The sequence below is a fragment of the Saimiri boliviensis genome, chromosome 1 (assembly GCF_048565385.1).
Source record: "Saimiri boliviensis isolate mSaiBol1 chromosome 1, mSaiBol1.pri, whole genome shotgun sequence".
NCBI lineage: Eukaryota > Metazoa > Chordata > Mammalia > Primates > Cebidae > Saimiri > Saimiri boliviensis.
In genome coordinates this window covers 47,398,645-47,418,297 of record NC_133449.1, presented here as the reverse complement: position 1 = coordinate 47,418,297, position 19,653 = coordinate 47,398,645, and the positions used below count along the sequence as shown (strand labels likewise).

Here is a 19,653-nt window from a genome sequence, read left to right as displayed (position 1 = left end):
GTCAGACCCTGACTCAAAAAAAAAAAGAAAAAGAAAGGCTAGGTATATTAAACGCATTTTCAACTTACGATATTTTCCGTTTATGATGGGTTTCTGGGGACATAACCCACCATAAGTTGAGGAGTAGCTGAATTCCTTTTGATAGATATACTACAATGTGTTTATTCATTTACAAATTGATGGGCATTTGGGTTGTTTCTAGGTTTGGGAAATTAAAAATAAAGCTACTTTAAACATTTGCATACAAATTTTCTGCATGTGGATATATGTCTTTATCTCTCATGTGTATAAATACCTAGGAGTGAGATTGCTGGGTCATATGGAGTTTATAAGAAACTACCAAACTGTTTCCAAAATGACTGTAACACTTTGCACTCTCATTAATGATGTATGAGAGTTCCAATTACTCCATATTGTTGATAGCACTTGATATGATCAGTTTTTCTGTTTTGTCCCTTCTAGTAAATAAGAGTAGTGGTTTGTCATGGTGTTTTAAATTTACATTTTCCTCAGGGAGCTTATACACCAATCAAATCTCAAATCTATCATTTTTTCCCTCAGTACCCTCTTAGACAGGCCATTTGACATCTCTGTCAGGGTCGTAATGTCTGCATATTTAAAATGGACATCATAATAAAAATATCAACCCCATAAAGCTGTAATGAGGTTTAATGGAAGGAAAACATATAAAACACTTAGCCAGTGTTTATATTGTATGCCACATAGTAACTAGCACAATAGTGTTAGCTATAATTATTTACTACTATAATCTTCTTATATATAGATAAATGTAAATATAAAGCCAAGTAGATGGTGCCATATCATAAAATTTCTTCAAATGAAGATGTGTAGTTGAAAATGAAGATTTGAAGTTGCCTTTGAAGGATTGGGTAGATACGGAGGAAAGGAGCTCCACAGAGGGCACAAGAGGACAGTAGGTGGGCGGAAGAGCATGGCATGGGACAGAGACTGTGGCAGCTGAACTCTCCCACCATGACCTGCTCATTGCTCACAGATTATTAAGAAGTAAGGAAGTAAAGGAAGACTTAGCATACCCCTCTGAATGGTTTTTCTCATTCCAGATCATAGTCTTAGCTTAAATATCCCTTGTTCTTATCTCTACTACTGAAATTTATTTTATAATTATAGTGTTAACAGTTCAGTCTTTCAATAGCCATTAATAATGTGTTCATGGGTATTATTTATTCTGTTAGCTTTTTCTTCCTTGGATGTTCATAGAGCCTGTAAATTCTCTTTTTTGGCCAGTCTTTCCTTGGAAAATTATTTGTTCAAGGTAAGAAAGAAAGCAGCACAGTAGTAGTCTTTGTGAAAGAAAAGCCAAATCCTGTTTGGCCTCATTCTTCCTGCGTCTTTGGCCTCCCCACTACTCCTGGTGATAAGCCTCCAAGAGTCCCGAAGCACTCCCATGCATGTCTTTCAAGTACAGCCCTTCATAATGTTTCTTTGGCTTCCAAATACTGGTTTTCAGATATTTTGTATGATCTCAAGATGAAATTGGACCATGTGGTACAGAGGTTAGCAAGGCAGCCTCTTCTCCTTAAGCAGTGAATATTAATCTATATGCTGAGTTCTTAAAAGTCCTGTGTCCTTGTCCTCCATACCTCAGGACTGAGGCATTCGTTTCATTACAGCACACAGTAGGCACCCAAAAAACGTTTGTGAAATAATTTCAAAGCAAAACTGTCCCTGCTAGTGTAAAAGTATACTCCTCAGGGCCTCTGCACAGCCTCCACCTGTCCCTGGCTTCCCTCTGCCTTGTCTTGGTGTGTGCTCTTCCAGAGACTTGAGTGCTGGCTTGAAATTGCCTCTCCATTTTGCATGACCCCAAACCATAAACTCCGGGGAATCTCAAATCTGAGTTGGGACACACTGCTCTTGCAACTCCAGACACAGGCTGGCTTGAACAGAAACCAGGTCATGGACAGTGAAACCAGAGGCCCTGGGCCTTGCAGGAGGGCTGGCGGCCATAGTGGGAGGGCTGTGCTGTGGGTTCAAGGTAAGAGGCTAGGCACCAGCCTGGGCCCTTTTGGACATCACTCTCTGAGCCTCTGCACCCTGGAGGTGCAGACTGACACAGGACTGATCCATTTCAGCATCCTCTCCTCCCTTGACCTGCCACCTTCAGTGGGTGGGAAAACAAGACAGCTAATGACACCAACAGTCCTTCTTCCCTTCAAAGGCACACCCCGCTTCTATCCTCATCCTTGCTTCTTTACAAACTTCACCTTTGTTTATGCAAAACCAAAAAGTTTACAAACTTCATCTTTGTTTATGCAAACCTCACCATTGTTTATGCCATAAGACATAAGATGATATACACAAGGCCAAGGCCAGAAAGCCTAGTTAAAATTTGTATTTGTGCCCATTTTTACCCAGTGCCCTTGCTGGTTGGCTCTATATTGCCCTCTAATGCAGCCTGCAGTGCTACACATGTGTATCCTTTGGATATCAGGAATCCTGTGAAAATATGAATTATTTGGTGCAGACCAATGGCACCAGAGTCCTGCTCATAGGACTTGGCAGTCTTGTTTTGTGGAGTTGGTTATGATCATGGTGACCTTGTCGACATAAGAAAGAGAGCAAATAGATACTTCAGTTTCACCAAGATTTGTCTTTTAGAGCTGTTTTCCAAAGGGGTTTAACTTGATGTGATTTGACCAAAAGCATGTGTGTAATCCCCTGAGAAGGGAAAGTCCTGAATGTGACTTCAGATTCCCAGTGCATGAGTTCTGAATATGAAGAAACCCTGGTCTGTAGAAGTAAGTTGCATATGTTTCTGTGTGTGTATGTGTGTGTATGCGTCTGTGTGTGTAAATTTGCTATAAATTCAATATCCTTTGCTTTTTTGATGCATTCCATCTTCTTTTCTCTTTTACTTTTATTATATTGTTGCTAAAATAAATAAGGTAATAACGTTAGTTGCTTGAGGCCCATTCATTGTGTTCATTGCACTCTGCCACCAGAGTTTGTTGGTCTACATGTGAATTCATTTTTACTGAAGTATATTTTTACTTACTTAACTCAGCTAACCTTCAGCAGCCCAGAACTTTCTGTTCATCTTGAGTTTGGGAAAATCAGATGTTTTCTCTAAAAAAAAATAATAATAAAGGCCAAGCAGCTTTGCTTCATGTTGTGGGAAGGTGCCAGAAGGAAAGGAGTGCCCACACAGGGTTGAACAATGCCTGCCAGGCAGAGCAAGCAGGTCTATGAGAAAAGGAGAGGGCTGAACAGAAGAAAGGAAGTCCCTACCCCTTTCCTTGGCAAAATCGATGGCTGTTCTTCATCATGAGCCCTGAATTTGGACATGCTGCTGAAACACTGCACAATGGGAACATGGACCAATGGGCAGAACATGAACATGTTGTTCATGAGCTAAGGTTCTGTCCCCTGCTCATGAATATATCCATGGTCCCAGAACAACCTGATCCCTGATCCCAGGAGTCACAGCCCGATCCCTGAGAAAGCATATGTTGGCATTGAGGCAGCTGAAATGGTCCCCTGCATCCAGTCTTTAAATGTAGGTCAAATGTGTACAAGATCAGAATGTAGCCAGGTTGGAAAAAGACAATTTGAAAAAGACAGTTTCTGACTTTGTGTATCAAATGCTGTATATCAATATAACTGTGCTAAGAGAACCTGTATTGTATTTTTGGATGTTTCTAGAAATTCAGGGTTTAAAGAGTGGTCAAGGATACTTATTTAATGCCATGAAACTAATTACCCATGGAATCCGTTGCTTTTACCTCATCACAGTGGTCACATTCATTCTGTTCTCTTCCAACAGGCTGGAAGCCTGAATATTACTTCTGTGATAATTTCCCCTTTTAAAAATCTCATCTTAGAAATTAAGATACAGTATTAACTTACATATAGTAAGTTCTCTTTTTAAATCTTTGGTGGTTTTTCTCAGCCAAAAGACATCTTCCTTTTTGATAGAAGACAACATATCATTTGTAAGGTTTTTTGAGATCTTCTGTATGGTCTTTCTTCATGCTTTATGACAGAGTTTATATATTTCTAAAAATAGTATTTAGAAAATATTTATTTAGAACGATCTAAGATATTTTCTTGAGTACTTTGAAGGGTTAAATCTTGTGTCTAATATATTCCCAGTAAGTATTTACTATGTGTCATGTGTGAGAGTCTTAAAGAGCTCACTTTTCATGTTTCCAGATTATTATTTTGAAATCTGAATATTCAAATTTTTTCTATTTTTAAATTTCTGACTTTTTTGATGTTATTGTAAATTGTTTTCTTAGTTTCCTTTTCAAATTGTTTATTGTTAGTGTATAGAAATGCAATGATTTTTGCATGTTGATTTTGTATTCTGAAACTTCGGTAACGTCATTTATTCTGAAAGTCTTTTTCATGGAATATTTCATGGAATCTTTTTCTATACATATTCTACATATTCCTACATCATTTTGTCTGTGAACAGAGATATTTCCTCTTTTTTAGAAAAATATTTCCATTACTATGTTGAGTAAAAGCAGCAGGAGCAGGATCTTTGTCTTGTTCCTTATATTAGAGGAAAAACTTTCAGTGTTTCACCACTGAGTATGTGATGTTAGCTGTGGGCTTTTCATATATGGCCTTTATTATGTTGAAGTAGTTCCTTTCTATTCCTAGTTTGTTGAGTGTTTTTATCATGAAAGGATGTTGAATTTTGTGATTTTTCAGCATCAATTGAGAAAATAATGTGTTTTCTGTTAATGTAGCACATTATGTTGTTTGATTTTTGGATGTTGAGTCATCCTTGTGTTCCACAAATAAATTTGACTTGGTCATGGTATATAAGCTTTTTAATGTGCTGTTGAATTCACTTTGCTAGCATTTTGTTGAGGATTTTGCATCAATATTCAGGGATATTGGGCTTTAGCTTTTTTTTTTTTCCTCTTATAGTCTTATTGGCTTTGGTATCAGGGTAATTTTGACCTTATAATGAGTTTGATAGTGTTTTCTTCTCTTCAATTTTTTGGAATCATTTGAGGAAAATTGGTGTTCATTTTTCTTTAAATGTTTGTTAGAATTCGCTAATGAAGCCATCTGATGCCGGGCTTTTCTTTATCAGGAGATTTTTTTGATTACTCATTCAATCTCCTTACTTGTTATTGAGATTTTCTATTTCTTTGTGATTCAGCCTTAATAGGTTTTGTGTTTCTAGAAATTTGGCTATTTCATTTATGCTATCTAACTTGTTAGCATAGAACTATTTATAGTACTCTTACACATGTTTTATTTCTATAAAATCAGTAGTAGTATCCCCTCTTTCATTTCTGATTTTAGTTGAGTCTTTCTTCCTTAGTCATTCTCACTGAAGGTTTGTCAATTTTGTTCATCTTTTTGAAGAACAGACTCTTGCTTTCATTGATTTTCTCTATTGTTTTCTGTTTTTTATTTTGTCCCTCTCTAATCTTTATTATTTTTTTCCTTCTGCTAGTTTTGTTCTTCTTTTCTAGTTCCTTAGGGTATAAAGTTGGGTTGTTGACTTGAGCTCTTCTTTTTTAATGAAGTATTTATAGCTATAAATTTCCCTCCTAGGACTGTTTTCACTGTATCTTACAAGTTTTGATATGTTTTGGTTTCATTTTCATTTCTCAAGATATTTTCTAGTTTCTCCTGAGATTTCTTCTTCAAGCCATTGGTTGAGTGTGTTAATTTCCACATATTTGTGTGTTTTCCAGTTTTTCTTCTGATTTTGATTTCTTATTTCATTATGATTGAAAAAAGATACTTTGTATGATTTCAATCTTTTTAAATGTATTAACACTTATTTTGTGACTCAACATATAGTCTTTCCTGAAGAATATCTCATGTGCACTTTTGAAAATGTAGATTCTGCTGTCGCTGGGTAGAGTGTTTTGTATATGTCTGCTGGATCCAATTAGTCTACAGTGTTATTGATCTTTTGTTTGGTTGTTCTATACCTTATCAAAAGTAGGATATTGAAATCTTTTCTACTATTATAGATCTATATATTTCTCCCTTCAATTCTTTCAGTCTTTGATTCGTATATTTAGGAGCTCTGATGTTTGTTGCATATATGTTTATAACTGTTGCATATTCTGAATGGACTGTTTTATGATTATACAGTATCTTTCTCTGTCTCTTGTAACTTTTTTTGTCTTGAAGTCTATTTTGTTTGACAGCAGTATGGCTAAACCTATTCTCGTTTGGTTGCTATTTACATGGAATATATTTTTTTGTATTCTTGTCTTTTCTACCCATGAGTGTCCTAAGTCTAAAGTGAGTCCTTACAGATAGCATATAACTAAATGTTGTTTTTTTTAATGCATTCTGCCAATGTATATCTTTTGATTGAGGAGCCTAATTTGTTTAGATTTAAAGTGATTACTAATAGAAAAGAACTTAGTTTTGCCATTTTATTACTTATTTTCTGCTTCTCTTATGCCTTCTTTTTTTTGTTCTTAGATTCCCCCCTCACTGATTTTCTTTGTGTTTAATTTTTCATAGTGACAAATTTTGATTCCCTTTTCATTTTCATTTGAAAATATTCTATAGATATTTCCTTTGTGGTTACCATGGTATTACATAGAACATCCTGAAGTTTTAACAATATATTTTAAACTAATACCAACTTAACTTGGTATAACATATAACATCCTAAGGTTATAGCAATCTAGTTTAAACCAATACCAACTAAACATCAATATTGAATTATTTTTTGTTTTCTAGTCCCTACTATATACCAGACACTATATTAAGTACTCCATACTTACTTCATTTTGTTGTTGTTGTTGTTTCGTTTTGTTTCATTTTTTTGAGACAGAGTCTTGCTCTGTCACCTGGGCTGGAGTGCAGTGGCACGATCTCAGCTCACTGCAACCTCCACCGCCCAGGTTCAAGGGATTCTTCTGCCTTAGCCTCTGAGTAGCTGGGATTACAGGTGCCCACCACGACACTTGGCTAATTTTTGCATTTTCAGTAGAAATATGGTTTTACCATGTTGGCCAAGCTGGTCTTGAACTCCTGACCTCCTGACCTCCTAGATTCACCGATCTCAGCCTCCCAAAGTTTTGGGATTACAGGTGTGAGTCACCATGCCTGCCCCATGCTTCATTTTAATCCTTTTAGTAAACTTATGAAATGCAAGTATTACTATTTGTATCCAATAATTAAGGAAACCAAAGCACAATGAGATTAATTAATTTAAAGTAACATAGCTAGGAAGTGACAAAGTCAGGGCTTATTCCAGGTCTGTCACATCCTCCCATGTTCCACCCAGTACTGTGAACAGCCTGAATTTGTATTTCCTCTGTAGTCACCAAATCAGGTGTGGCAGCCACATGCCTTTGTTAAAGCTTGTAGCTGACTAGTCCTTTTTTATCCAAAACATATAATTGGTGGTTTCTCTTTTTTATCTGACATTTAACATAGGTGTATATGCTAAAATGGAAGCACAAAAATGGTACCACAGAGTTGAGACTTGAAAGTATAAACAAATACAAAAAATTATCTGAAATTTAATGTGACTTACTTTTAGTATAAATTTTTCTTTAAATTGTTAAACGTGTTCCAGTAATGAAGCAGAATTTGGGACCATTTATTAAAGTAATATACATCAAAAAACATTGTAGGTTGGATTGTCTAATGAATACATTTTTTTCTTCTTTAATAGTCTACTTCCAGAAACATTAATTGGAAGTATGTGTTCCATTCACTTGTTGATATTTTATCGACAAATTCTTGGAGATGTGCTCCTGAAAGACAGGATGAGCTTGCAAAGTACTGGTAAGTGGGCTTCGCCATTTCCTTTTGTGCAGTAATGCTTCATGCTCTGAGTAAAGGTAACCTATATCAACTTGTTATCTTCTGTTTCTGATTGTGACTTTTGGAATAAAATATTTAGAACAGCATTGTTGTTTATACGTTACTTATGGGATATTTTCGGATGCAGAACTTTGTGAATTAAATACATATTCAGTTTTTTCAAACATAGTATTTTCACATTTCAAATTCTGGAGTTTTGAGATCCCAAAACTCAGATATAGTCATATTTTCCCTTAATGTCTCTGAGTAATCTGTTTTTTTCCCATATGTTTGGTGTGCACATCATCATTTTGAAAAGAAACCAAAATCAACCATCATAGCTGGTTCTTAGTGCATGAAGTGTCAATATTAAATAGATTAGTTAAAATAGGTGAATCCAGATATGGAGTATTACGGTGTCCTGTGTACTGTCTGCATTCTTGAAACTTCTTTGTAGGTTTGAAATTTTTACCAAGTAAAATGTTAATAAATAATTTTAAAAATCAATGAGTTGTCATATATGATTGAACTACAAAGAGAAATGCATATGTTATAATAATTGCCTCCAAAAAGAAAAACAGTTTAATTTTATTGGCTCTTCTTTCATTGAATAAATTAGTAAGTAGATGTGTACTGAGTACCTGCTATGTGTCAGATACTATGCTAGACCTACTCATGAATGAGACAGGCATAGGCATCCCAGGCCTCAAACACATAATTACATGAATAATCCTTTCCACTCTTTTGAAATAAGTACTATAAAGGAAAATACACAACAAGAGCATGCACTGGGAAGACTTGACTAAGGTGTAGGGCAAGGAAAGGCTTCGTGTGAGTAATGTTTAACAAAAGATGTGAGAGATGAATTAGACCTATGAGGGAAGTGTGGGGAAGGATTCTTTGTGGATGGAGTGACCAGCATGTCTGAAGATCCAAGGAAAGAAGACATGCATGTGTTGGAGAGCTTAAAATTGAGGCAGGCCAGTGTGGATGGAGCAGAGTGAGTGAGGCTTAGCATTTGTGGACAAATAATGTTCATAGGCAGGAGTCCTCTCTCAGGGACTTATCACCTGGATAGATAGGTAGAAGTGAAACTCAAAGGCAGAGGGGCACTGTAAGTTCTTAAGGAATCGTTATAACTCTTAAGGAGGAGAACAGGTAAGCCTTTTAATCACCATTGCCTTTGAATTCATTTTGATGACTCCCCAAAGACTTCATAAGTAATATGACCTCTTAAAGAGGATAAGGCTTGTTAGTTCTCCCAATAGGTAAGAAGTTTTCTCAGAATTGGTGACTTTGTTTGAATTTAATTATCAGAATGAAATATCCTAATAATATCTAAAGAATGAATTTTTCTGTACTGCGGACACCAGATTATAGAATCCCTTGCCCTTGCCATTTCAAAAGTTTCTGCTATAGTTTAAATGTGTCCCATTTAAAATTCATGTTACCAGTGTAATGGTATTGCAAGATGGGGCCTTTGAATGGTGATTAGGCCATGAGGTCTGTTTTCTTATGAACGGGATTAGAGACTCTTGTACAAGGGCTTGACAAGGAAATTTGTCTCCCTTACCCTTTTGCCTTCAGCCACATGAGGACACAGTGTTCCTCTGCGCCGGAGGATGTTGTAACAAGGCCCTCACTAGACACTAAATGCCAGTACCTTGATCTCAGATTTCCCAGCCTCCAGAACTTTGAGAAATAATTTTCTTTTGTTTATAAGTTACCCAGGCTCGGGTATTCCACGACAGCAGCACAAACAGACTAAGACACATCTTTCCTGGTGTGCTGCTTTGCACATGTTTTTCATGTGCCATTATCTATTGTGAAATGTCAATATCTCCTCCACCGTGTTTAGTTGTATGGCCAGAATCCTCAATTCCTAATTCTCCCCATTTCACCTACCACTCTCTGCTGGCTCCAGACACAAGTTTGGGTCCTTCCCTGAGCACTGGTGGACTGGAATCAGACCTGAGCAGTAGTCCCTCTGCCTCCTTTCCCCTGATGCTTCCTGGTTTCTGCTCAGTCTCCCAAGAGGAGGGCTGCCTCTAAGGAGAAGATTCCTTTTACCATGCCACAGTCATACAGAAGAAACAGAAGTTGAAGAAGAACAGAAAAACAAAATTTTGCCACCTTGCCCTCACTCTAAAAGCTCCATTAATTTGGTAAAAGAGCTCGCCAGGATATAGGTATAGGGGCAGATGAAGGTTGAGGGAACAGCTTTGAGCTCTCCTGGAAGTCAAAGCATGTAGACTATTTTATCAACAAATCATTTGGCACAGTAATTTTCATCTGAATATTTTTAGGTCAATTGCAATAAAATCCATCCAATAAAGTTTGCATAAAATTCTTTCTGTTATTTTGCATTTCAGATTTAATTAGTCATCCCATGCTGGCTACCTTCCCCATGCTCTTGGAGCAGCCTGATGTGATGGATGCCCTCAGGGTGGGTAGCATGCATTGCAAAGGAAACCTGCTGGCTTCTGGAAGCAGTTACACACTCTGTGTTAATGAGTTCTGTCACCTGGTCTAGGCTCTTTTTTTTTTTTTTTTTTTTTTTTTTAACTAGGATGCTGTCTTCCAATCACTGTCCATTGTCTAGGTAAATCAGTCTTATCTTTCCCATTTTAACATGAATTCCCAAGAGCTGCCTTCCCTGACCCAGTGAGCACTTGGAGTGCCTGCTGTGTATGCTGTTGCAATCTTTGCCTGTTTTTTTTCCTTTACTTAAAATGGCCACTGATTGTGTCCTAAGAGCAAAAATCCAAAATGGTCTATAAGATAAATCAATTGAGTTTCCAGAGGAGAGTCCAGGGCATGCATACCATCTTTAATTTAATTTCATGTATGCTATCTGCTCTCTGAAATAACAACTGGTTATTAGGTTAAATCACATGAAATCTCCCAGTTTTTAGCTATTTTTGGCCTAAGGGGCAGTTTCATATGGTTTAGCCTAATACATCAAGGTTAATAAGTATTAGAAGAGCTCTCTGCATGCAAGGCAGATACACAGGTAACATGACAAGTGCCATGGGGGAGGTATAACCCAAGACCTTGAAGATTTAAAGAAGACAGCAAAGGAGGAACCAAATTGTGTTTCATTAGAGAGGTCTGGAATGAGAGAGCCTAATAAAGACCAGGGCCAAGAGGATTTTGACCTGCTGAGATGGGGGTGAAGACATTGCAGGTGGAAGGGTTAGCATGAGCAGACATTTGAGGCAGGAAGGAATAGAGCTGACAGTCTCGCTTGGCATGTCAGATGCAAGTAAGGGAGTGGTAGGTAGATGAGCAAAGTAAGTCTGAGTCTCGGTGTGGGGCTGAGGCCTGTGGTAGGTCATGGGTAACCCATGAAGGTTCCTTCTTTAGGCAAACTCTGCCAAGTGCGGAGAGGCAGAACATGTGCAAGAGGGAGGTGAGCATATCAGGGGATGACTCCTGTTGATAAAAAAAGAGGCCATATGGGCCTGACAGCAGAAACAGAAGGAGGACTCAGTAATCTACAAATATTCTTATTAGACTTTGAAACGAATTCATATGCTGGCTTGCCTGGGGTGGGCAGTGTCAACAGTAATAATGACATTTTCAACAGAGATGTTTAAGAAAATGTTACGCAGCCATCAAAAACGATGAGTTCGCGTCCTTTGTAGGGACATGGATGAACCTGGAAACCATCATTCTCAGCAAACTGACACAGGAGCAGAAAAGCAAACACCGCATGTTCTCACTCATAGGCAGGTGTTGAACAATGAGAACACATGGACACAGGGAGGGGAGCACTACACACTGGGGTCCGTTGCGGGGAAATGGGGGAGGGACGGGGGTGGGGAGGTGGGAAGAGATAGCATGGGGAGAAATGACAGATACAGGTGAGGGGAAGGAAGGCAGCAAACCACACTGCCATGTGTGTACCTATGCAACAATCTTGCATAGGATTCTTCACATGTACCCCAAAACCTAAAATGCAATAAAAAAATACATATATATATATATATATATATATATATATATATATATATAAAAGGAAAGAAAATGTTCATGGTACATATGATCTCCTGTAATTTTAGATAGGTTCATCTGGCACTATAGCTAGATAATGCAGAATTTCTCTTTCTTCTATAAAATCACTAGCGTAATAATCATTCATTATATAGACTATATTTACACTGATTAATTCAACCAAGATTTCACAAGAGCCAACTATGTATTAATATAAGTCTTCATGCTGGCCACAGAAATATTTCCCTAGGTGCGTAACAGTCAGAAATCTGGACCTTGTTCTTAGGAAGAACCTTAGAAATCCTAATCTAGTCTAAAATCTACATTTCCCTGATGAGCAGATAGCTCAGAGACGTGTAGTGACCTGGCCAGCCATGGAGCTCAGCAGTGAGTAGTGAGCTCCAGCCAGGGCTGTCCTTGCAGGTCAGCTTTGGGTGCACCCAGAATGTGCCACGGGCTGCTCAAGAAAAGGCATATGGGCAAAGTTGTGCACATAGGATATTTAGCGAAAAGACCCCATTTGAGGCATACTATATATATATATATATATAATATATATATATATATACACACACACATTTATGTTTCTGCCTGTGAGAAGATCTGGAAGAATATATTCCAGAGAGGTATCAGTGAATACCATTGGATCTTGGATTATTTTATCCACATTTTCTTAATTATTTCCACATTAAATTATTTGTATGACAATTTTTAAAAAGAAAGTGGTAGTTTCTGTACTCATGAGCCTTCTTCTCTCTGTGTCATAATACACTATTACTTAGGAGAAGCTCAGCTGTGCTGTGGTGTTCGGCACAGTTTTCTTTCTCACCCGTGGTATGTATCCAGCATGGATCAGTGGAAGATGCTGCTCCATAGTCACCCAAAAGTACAGACTGGTGGAGCCTCCACTGTCTCACAGCACCATCTGGAACAAATAGCTGCCTCTGTTCCCAGTTTCCCTGCAGAAGAGGGAGAATAGAGCATTGTTCTTAGACTTTCACTACCTTTGCTCCAAAGGGGCCTGGGCCACTTCTGCTCACATTGCATCGGCCCAAACCAGTCACATGGTCCATTAACTTCAAAGGGGGCATAGTCTTTTTTTTTGTTCCAGAAGAAGGGAAGTGGATCTTGGTGAAGTAATAGTGAACTTTAACACGTTTGCTATTCCCAGATGAGTTACTCTAAGTGAAACATCCTACTGTTTGCTGGTGACTCAGTGAAAAATAAGGTGGGACATTTACATGTAACTAACAAACAATAAGCAGATTTTGCCAGGTACTAGGTTTAAATTTGCTAAGTGATATTCACGTTAAGCTGTATTACTAGGTTGGTACAAAAGTAATTGCGGTTTTTGCTATAAAAGTAATAGCAAAAAATCACAGTTACTTTTGCACCAACTTAATAAATTTTAAAATGTACAGCATGTGAGCCTCCTAGTATTTACTTACCTAGCACAGTTCATGACATTTTAATAATAATAAGAATGGCACCCAGCCTGTTTAGTAAAACACTTTGGTTCTCTTAAGGGTCCACTTCAAACTTTCAAGGACCCACAGGCACAGCAGTTAATAGGGTGGAGGACTATAGTCCCCTCATGTGGTAATAGGTATGAACATTCCAAGATACTCTCATGAGTAGTATAGTCTGTTATCTCCTGGTAAGAAACATTCTATCAGTGCATCATTGTATGGAGAATCTCCTTCTTGGTGCCGTATGTTATATTCAACCCAGGGTCTCCCTGCTGAGAAAGGTCTGATGCTTTCAGGGTACCCATAATATCAGGTGCCAACAGGAGGATATCTGCTGACATCCACAGAACTCAGACCCTGGAACAGGCAGCTCTGAGACTGGTCATATTCCACCCACGCATTTAGTTCGCCAGGAACTGGCACTGTGAAAGTTTTAAATTCATACTTCTATGGGACTGATTGAATTCTGGGGTTTCTATTTATTTAAGGTAATTTCCGTGAAGCCTTGTGAATAGATTAGAAATATTTATTTACAAATTTGTACTTCAGTCTATCTCATTCTGACCATTGTCATCATTCATGACAAAATTGTAGAAAAGTTTGGTATTTTGCAATGTTTTCCATTTTCATTGCTGTCTTAACTTGGAAAGCTTAATACCATTTTATCATTCAGGTGCTCTGTTTGTATAGTTTGCATGGATGTGTTAGTGTTTCACTGATTCTATTCTTAAATTAGTTTTGATTTATAATTATCATGGGCTTCTAGGGCATCTTTCATAGATACATCTGCCTAGTCATTCTACCTGGTCATTTGCGATAGATGCCTCATTACAGATTCATTTCTTACTTGCATAGAATCTACAGCATTTTAAACCCTATCCATAAGTTTATTTACAGAGTAAAGTTGCAGAAGTGTTGCAAGGACTTGTTACTACTTGGACTAATACAACATTTCTGTTTGCTCTTTAGAGTTCATGGGCTGAAAAAGAAAGCATGTTAAAAAGATCAGAGAAGGTAATATGATTTTCCACACTGAACTTCATATTTGCAGTACCTGGTGTTTACTTGCCCATTCTAATGTTTCTTTTTTAGCAGAAGCACCCATAGTCATAATCCCTCTTAACCAAGGAAACTGTGTCATTATGGCTGCAAAAACACATTCCAAGAGGGTTATGCATGATTGTTAACTAATGTGAGAAGGAACACTTGTTCAAGACAGTCGTTTCAGATTACTGAGTTTTATTTAAAGAAAGGGGAAGTTTTTAAGCCAAAGTCTCTCAGTTGTATATTAAGTTTCTTTTATTTTTAAAAAACTTCTCTAGCTCTCAAAGCCCGTTATCAGGTAAATAGAAGGAAAAACAAAAAATTGGCCTGAGCTGTACCATATATTGAAAACAAAGTATTGCTTCTGCTTATGTTGCTATAAAATCATTGTAACTACCAATCCGAACTTGCTTTAATCAGTGAGTAGTGGTTTGGTTGCTTTCATCCAGGATTTGGCAAATGTTTCTGGGAAGGGCCAGATGGAAAACCGTTTTGGCTTTTCAGGTCTTACGGTCTCTGTGACAGTACTCAACTCTGGTGTTGTAACACAAAAGCAGCTACAGACAATATGTAAATATAACCAAATGGGACTGTTTTTCTATACAACTTCATTTATGAAAAGAGGTGGCAGGCCACATTTGGCCCACAGTCCATACTTCACCTATGCTGATCTAAAATATGCATTATCTACAGGGAAAGTGAAAGAACGAATGAGCTGAAACCCCTAAAAACTGGGAAGCAATTTATAGATTGTATCCTTATTTGAGCCTCCATTTGATCAGTACCATCTACATACATGTGACCTTTGCCAAAACTGTCAGGTTTAGTGCTATTCCAATATAGCAGTGGGCAAGGTGCTGGCCTCAGGCCTGTAGACATTGTCCTTGAGTGGACATGTATGGTGGGATGGGTGATAGCTCTGTGTAGACTCTGCTGCCTAGGGACAGTTCTGCCCTCAGCTTGTTGTGCTCTCTGAGATTCCCACCATGGCCTGTGGGCATCAGGGCTTGACATGGGTACAATTGATACTGCACCATTCTTATCTGGGAAGGGTCTGACATCCTCATTGTCAAAGGACCCACCCCTCAATCTCCATCCCAGGCTTTGCTGGAAATAAGCCAACAACTTCCCTGGATTCCATGCAGAACACCTGCTACACTTCTTTTAGATAACAGGACAATTACCTCTGATATGCTGTCTGTAAGTAGGCACAGCTGATGTGGCATCGTTTTAGTTATATTTACCTTGAACCACACTGGGGTCACCAGGATTAGACTGCAACACCTTGACAGAACGTGTGAGACATCCTCCATGGAGCTTAGGAGACACCCTGGTCTCATGGAGCCATGTAGAGGCTCTGTCAGGGAGTAGCACTCCACTCTGTGACTCTTACTTACTCCCACTTCTGAAGTGCTGTGTTCTGCCTGAACAGCTGGCTCAGAGTAAGTACCCGCCAGGCACTAATGGCACCCTCCATCCCACCTTTTAGGTGGCTTTTAGTTAATGGAGTTCATAGAACCTAACACTTTAAAAATAACGATATTATTTGTGGGGGTGGTGTTTTCCCAGAGAGACAAAGAGTTCCTGAAGTCCACGTTTCTCCTGGTTTACCATGACTGTGTGCTCCCACTTCTCCACTCCACACGCCTGCCCCCATTCAGGTGGGCAGAAGAAGAGACTGAGGCTGCACGATGGAAAATTATCACTGACTTCCTTAAGCAAAACCAAGAAAACCAGGGCGCCCTCCAAGCTCTGCTGTCACCAGATGGAGTTCATGAACCTTTTGACCTTTCAGAGCAGACCTATGACTTCTTGGGTGAAATGAGAAAGAACGCAGTGTGACTGGCAGCCTCTAGCCCTCAGCTTCCAACAGAATTGGATGTATCTTTCATGATTACCTGAATAAAATCACAGAACCAAAAATCACTGTCACTTTACAACTTAGGCTTTACTCTTTTCTTTGTACATACCCTATTTGTAAAGAAATGTTTATACAATAATTTAAATATTTTTGAAAACTATTAGGAGTACTGTCATTATAAATTTAAACAGCATTTTTTTTTTCAAAAAAACAGCTACTTAAGTTAATGGTATAGATTTCTGTAAAAGCAAGATTTTGTCAAAAGCTAAATTTATGATTATTAAAGAAAGTGAAAAAAACAATCCACAGAATGGGAAAAGATATTTGCAAATCATATAACTGATAAGGGTCTAGCATCCAAAATATTTAAATTTATGAGTGTTAATAAAAGTTATCTTGTTCAATGAAGAGGAAGTTAAAGTGATCTATTTGAGAAAGTTGTAATCACTTAATTCAGTCAGATACTTGAATGTGATTTACCTCTAATTAGGTACAAAAACAGAATTACTTTTGCCTTTTTAAATCGAGAAAATAAGTGCTCTGTCAAACCCTTAACAAAAACAAACTTTCAGGCCCTGGAGAGTGGAATTGATTCCTCCTTTCAAAGAAGAAGGATGAGGTACTCAGGTTCTATTGCATTTCAGGTAAACTTGTGACTGCTGGTAAAATGTCCCAAGTCTTTCCTTTTAGTGATAAATAGTAGCAGCCTGTGTTAATTGATTACCTACTGTGTGTCTGAGCATTTCTCATTAGCCTACTGTAGGAGATAGGTACTGGTGTTTTTTTTTTTTTTGTTTTTTTTTTTTTTTTTTATTACTGCTGAAGAAACAGGCCAGGTTGGTAAAGTAATTTGCCTAAGGTCACAGGTAACAAGTGGCACAGCTAACAAGTGGCACAGCTAACATTCCAAGTAAAGATACCGTATATAGTTTTTTACAACCTAAGATGTTCTGCCTCATCAACGCAAACCTTTAAGAATTCCTTGTGAAAATAAAGTATGAGAAAGACTTTAACCTAAATAATTAGAATCCCATTAGAGGTACTTGTTTTTTGATGGCATACTGCCTTAAAAGAGGCATTTATTTTTAGAGACCTGTCATGCTATGAAACTTCTGGGCTATGTGTTAGCTAACATATCCTAAACCCTTAACCTAAACTTAACTTGAGCCCCAGTCTTGGAAATTAACATGGTGTGAAAGCGTTCCCTGGCCAGGTGCAGTGGCTCAGACCTATATATAATCCCAGCACTTTGGAGGTCAAGGCATGTGGATCACCTGAGGTCAGGAGTTCGAGACCACCCTGGCCAACATGGTGAAACCCCATCACTACTAAAAATACAAAATTGCCTGGGCATGGTGGTATGTGCCTGTAATCCCAGCTACTTGGGAGGCTGAAGCAGGAAAATTGCTTGAACCCAAGAGATGGAGGTTGCAGTTAGCTGAGATCGCGCCACTGCACTCTAGCCTAGGCAACAAGGGCGAAACTCTGACTCAAAAAAAAAAAAAAAAAAAGGAAGAAAGGGTTCCCAGGCACAAATGTGACAAGTGAGAACTGGGCCTTAGAAAAAAGATTTCATTCTCCAGGAACTGGGTTTAGGAGCTCTCCCTGTGTGTGCCCTTCTGCCCTCAACCACACAATACAAGGCTAAGTGTGGCAGGCACCTTCCTTTTGCCCATCAGCTGCCTGGGCATGCTTACAAGGTGGTGCTCCCACTTCTCTAGCACCATGGCCCTCCCCAGCTCGTGCTCTCAGGGAGAGGGATTTGCCTTTCATACGGAGTTGGTAAGTGTGCACAGAGACTTTTTTCCTATTGTTACTGAGTTGCCTCATCTTACTCTTGGTCCCCTGCAGTCCTGTTTTTGAAAGAACATAAGCCCATATCACTCCTCACTATGAAAGTCATTTCTCTGTAGAATCTATAATTCCTAAGCTTCACCTTTTTATTTATTTTTTGAGGCCGGGTCTCACTCTGTCACCTAGGCTGAAGTGCAATGGTGCAATCACAACTCACTGCAGCCTTGACTTCCCTGGGCTCAGGTGGAGTAGCTGAGAGCACACACATATACCAGCATGCCTGGCTAATTTTTTTTTTTTTTTTTTTTTGTAGAAACTGTCTCACTGTGTTGCCCAGGCTGGTCTCGAACTCCTAGATTCAAGCAATTCTCCTGCCTCAGCCTCCCAAAGTACTAAGAATACAGAGCCACAATGCCTGGCCATCTCTTTATTTTTTATTTTTAACCACTTAGCTTATTTTTAGCATTAAGCCATGGGTGGGGCATTTTGAATGAAAGAAAATGTTAGTGAATTTCTTTCAGTGCATATACAATAGAAAAGAAAAGAAAGTTTTTTTCAGAATGTGTTTTCCAAGACTCTTACATGTTCATTTGAGAATGCGTCATGAGCTGACAAATGTGGACAACCTCATAGTGTCTGACACATTAGGAAAGTATAGGGACACCAGAGAAAAAGTTTCAGTGAAGCTTTGGCCAGAAAATGAGGTACATCTGGAAGGGAGAGACCCTGGGGTGTGGGCATTTCTGCCGTAAGAGACTCTATCTTCTCTTTCTTCAGTCAGTGGAATCTTTTTTTTTTTTTTTTTTTTTTTTTGTTCTTTTCAAACAACAAAATCTCTGTGACTTTAAAGGCCACTTACTGGCTTCCAAAACAGGAAGAAGTTGTCAAGGAGCCAAAAACATCTTGGAAATGAGTCCTCCTAGGTCTGTGTCAAGGAGTGTGACTTTAGCAACTCACTGAATTAATCATAAGAGTCATGGTGGTGGGTGGGCAGGCAGCAGCAGGGTGACCAGCAGGCCTTCACTGAGTGACCACACATGCCGTGCCTACCTGCGAGACCAGGGGGACTCACCACATCTGAACCATGGAAAGGCGGGCAGGGTGGGGAGTCTGAACTCCTGTGGCCCACTCCTCCCCACCCCCTCAACCTCTTTTAATTGGTTGAGTTTCGTATCCATCAGGTCTGCAGAGGTGAAAAATGTTGCAACTCGCTTGCCTGGGTGCTTGGGATGAATGTCTAGGGGCAGAGGCAGATATTAAAGAGCAGGTATAGTCTCTGTCTTCAATGGTTTTATGATCTAATGTGCAAGGCCAGAGCAACTCACATAAAACCAGCTGAAATACATAATACCGTGTACAAATGGAGCAAGTTTGACTTGCCAACCCAGTAGCAGTTGGGAAAGTACCAGTTTAACATAGGAGGCCAGCAGTGTCCTCTTTCAGTGGAGGGTTTTGTCAGTTTGCAGCATTATAGGACATCCTTTGCTGTGAACTGCCTCAACTTCTTCTTGTATGAAGCATTCTAAGTTGGGAGGCTTTCTTGGGGTGTGGAGGTGATCAGAGACAGCTGCCACCTAGCTGCTGTGATTTGTTTCCTCAAAACAGAGAGGCAGAGAGAGAACCTTACTTAGGGCACTTTGCATCTAAGTGTTATGACTGTCCATTCCTCATTGACTCAGCAAGTGTTATTGAGCACCT

The 19,653-nt window shown here is 38.8% G+C and overlaps 1 protein-coding gene across 5 annotated transcripts in view; it reads left to right on the top strand.

Annotated features, from left to right (window-relative positions):
• NPHP1 (nephrocystin 1) overlaps nucleotides 1–19,653 on the top strand; it is a 73,240-nt gene that overhangs the window by 52,288 nt on the left and 1,299 nt on the right. The window contains exons 17-21 of one of the 5 annotated variants that reach the window (XR_012517013.1): nucleotides 7,661–7,773; nucleotides 10,164–10,237; nucleotides 14,226–14,270; nucleotides 15,870–16,181; nucleotides 16,734–16,805. Coding sequence is in view for 4 of the 5 variants with exons in the window: in XM_074396919.1 (XP_074253020.1) it covers nucleotides 7,661–7,773; nucleotides 10,164–10,237; nucleotides 14,226–14,270; nucleotides 15,870–16,142 (505 nt within the window). In the remaining variant the exon portion in view is untranslated. The other 4 variants (XM_074396919.1, XM_074396924.1, XM_074396913.1 and 1 more) reach the window with 4 other exon arrangements.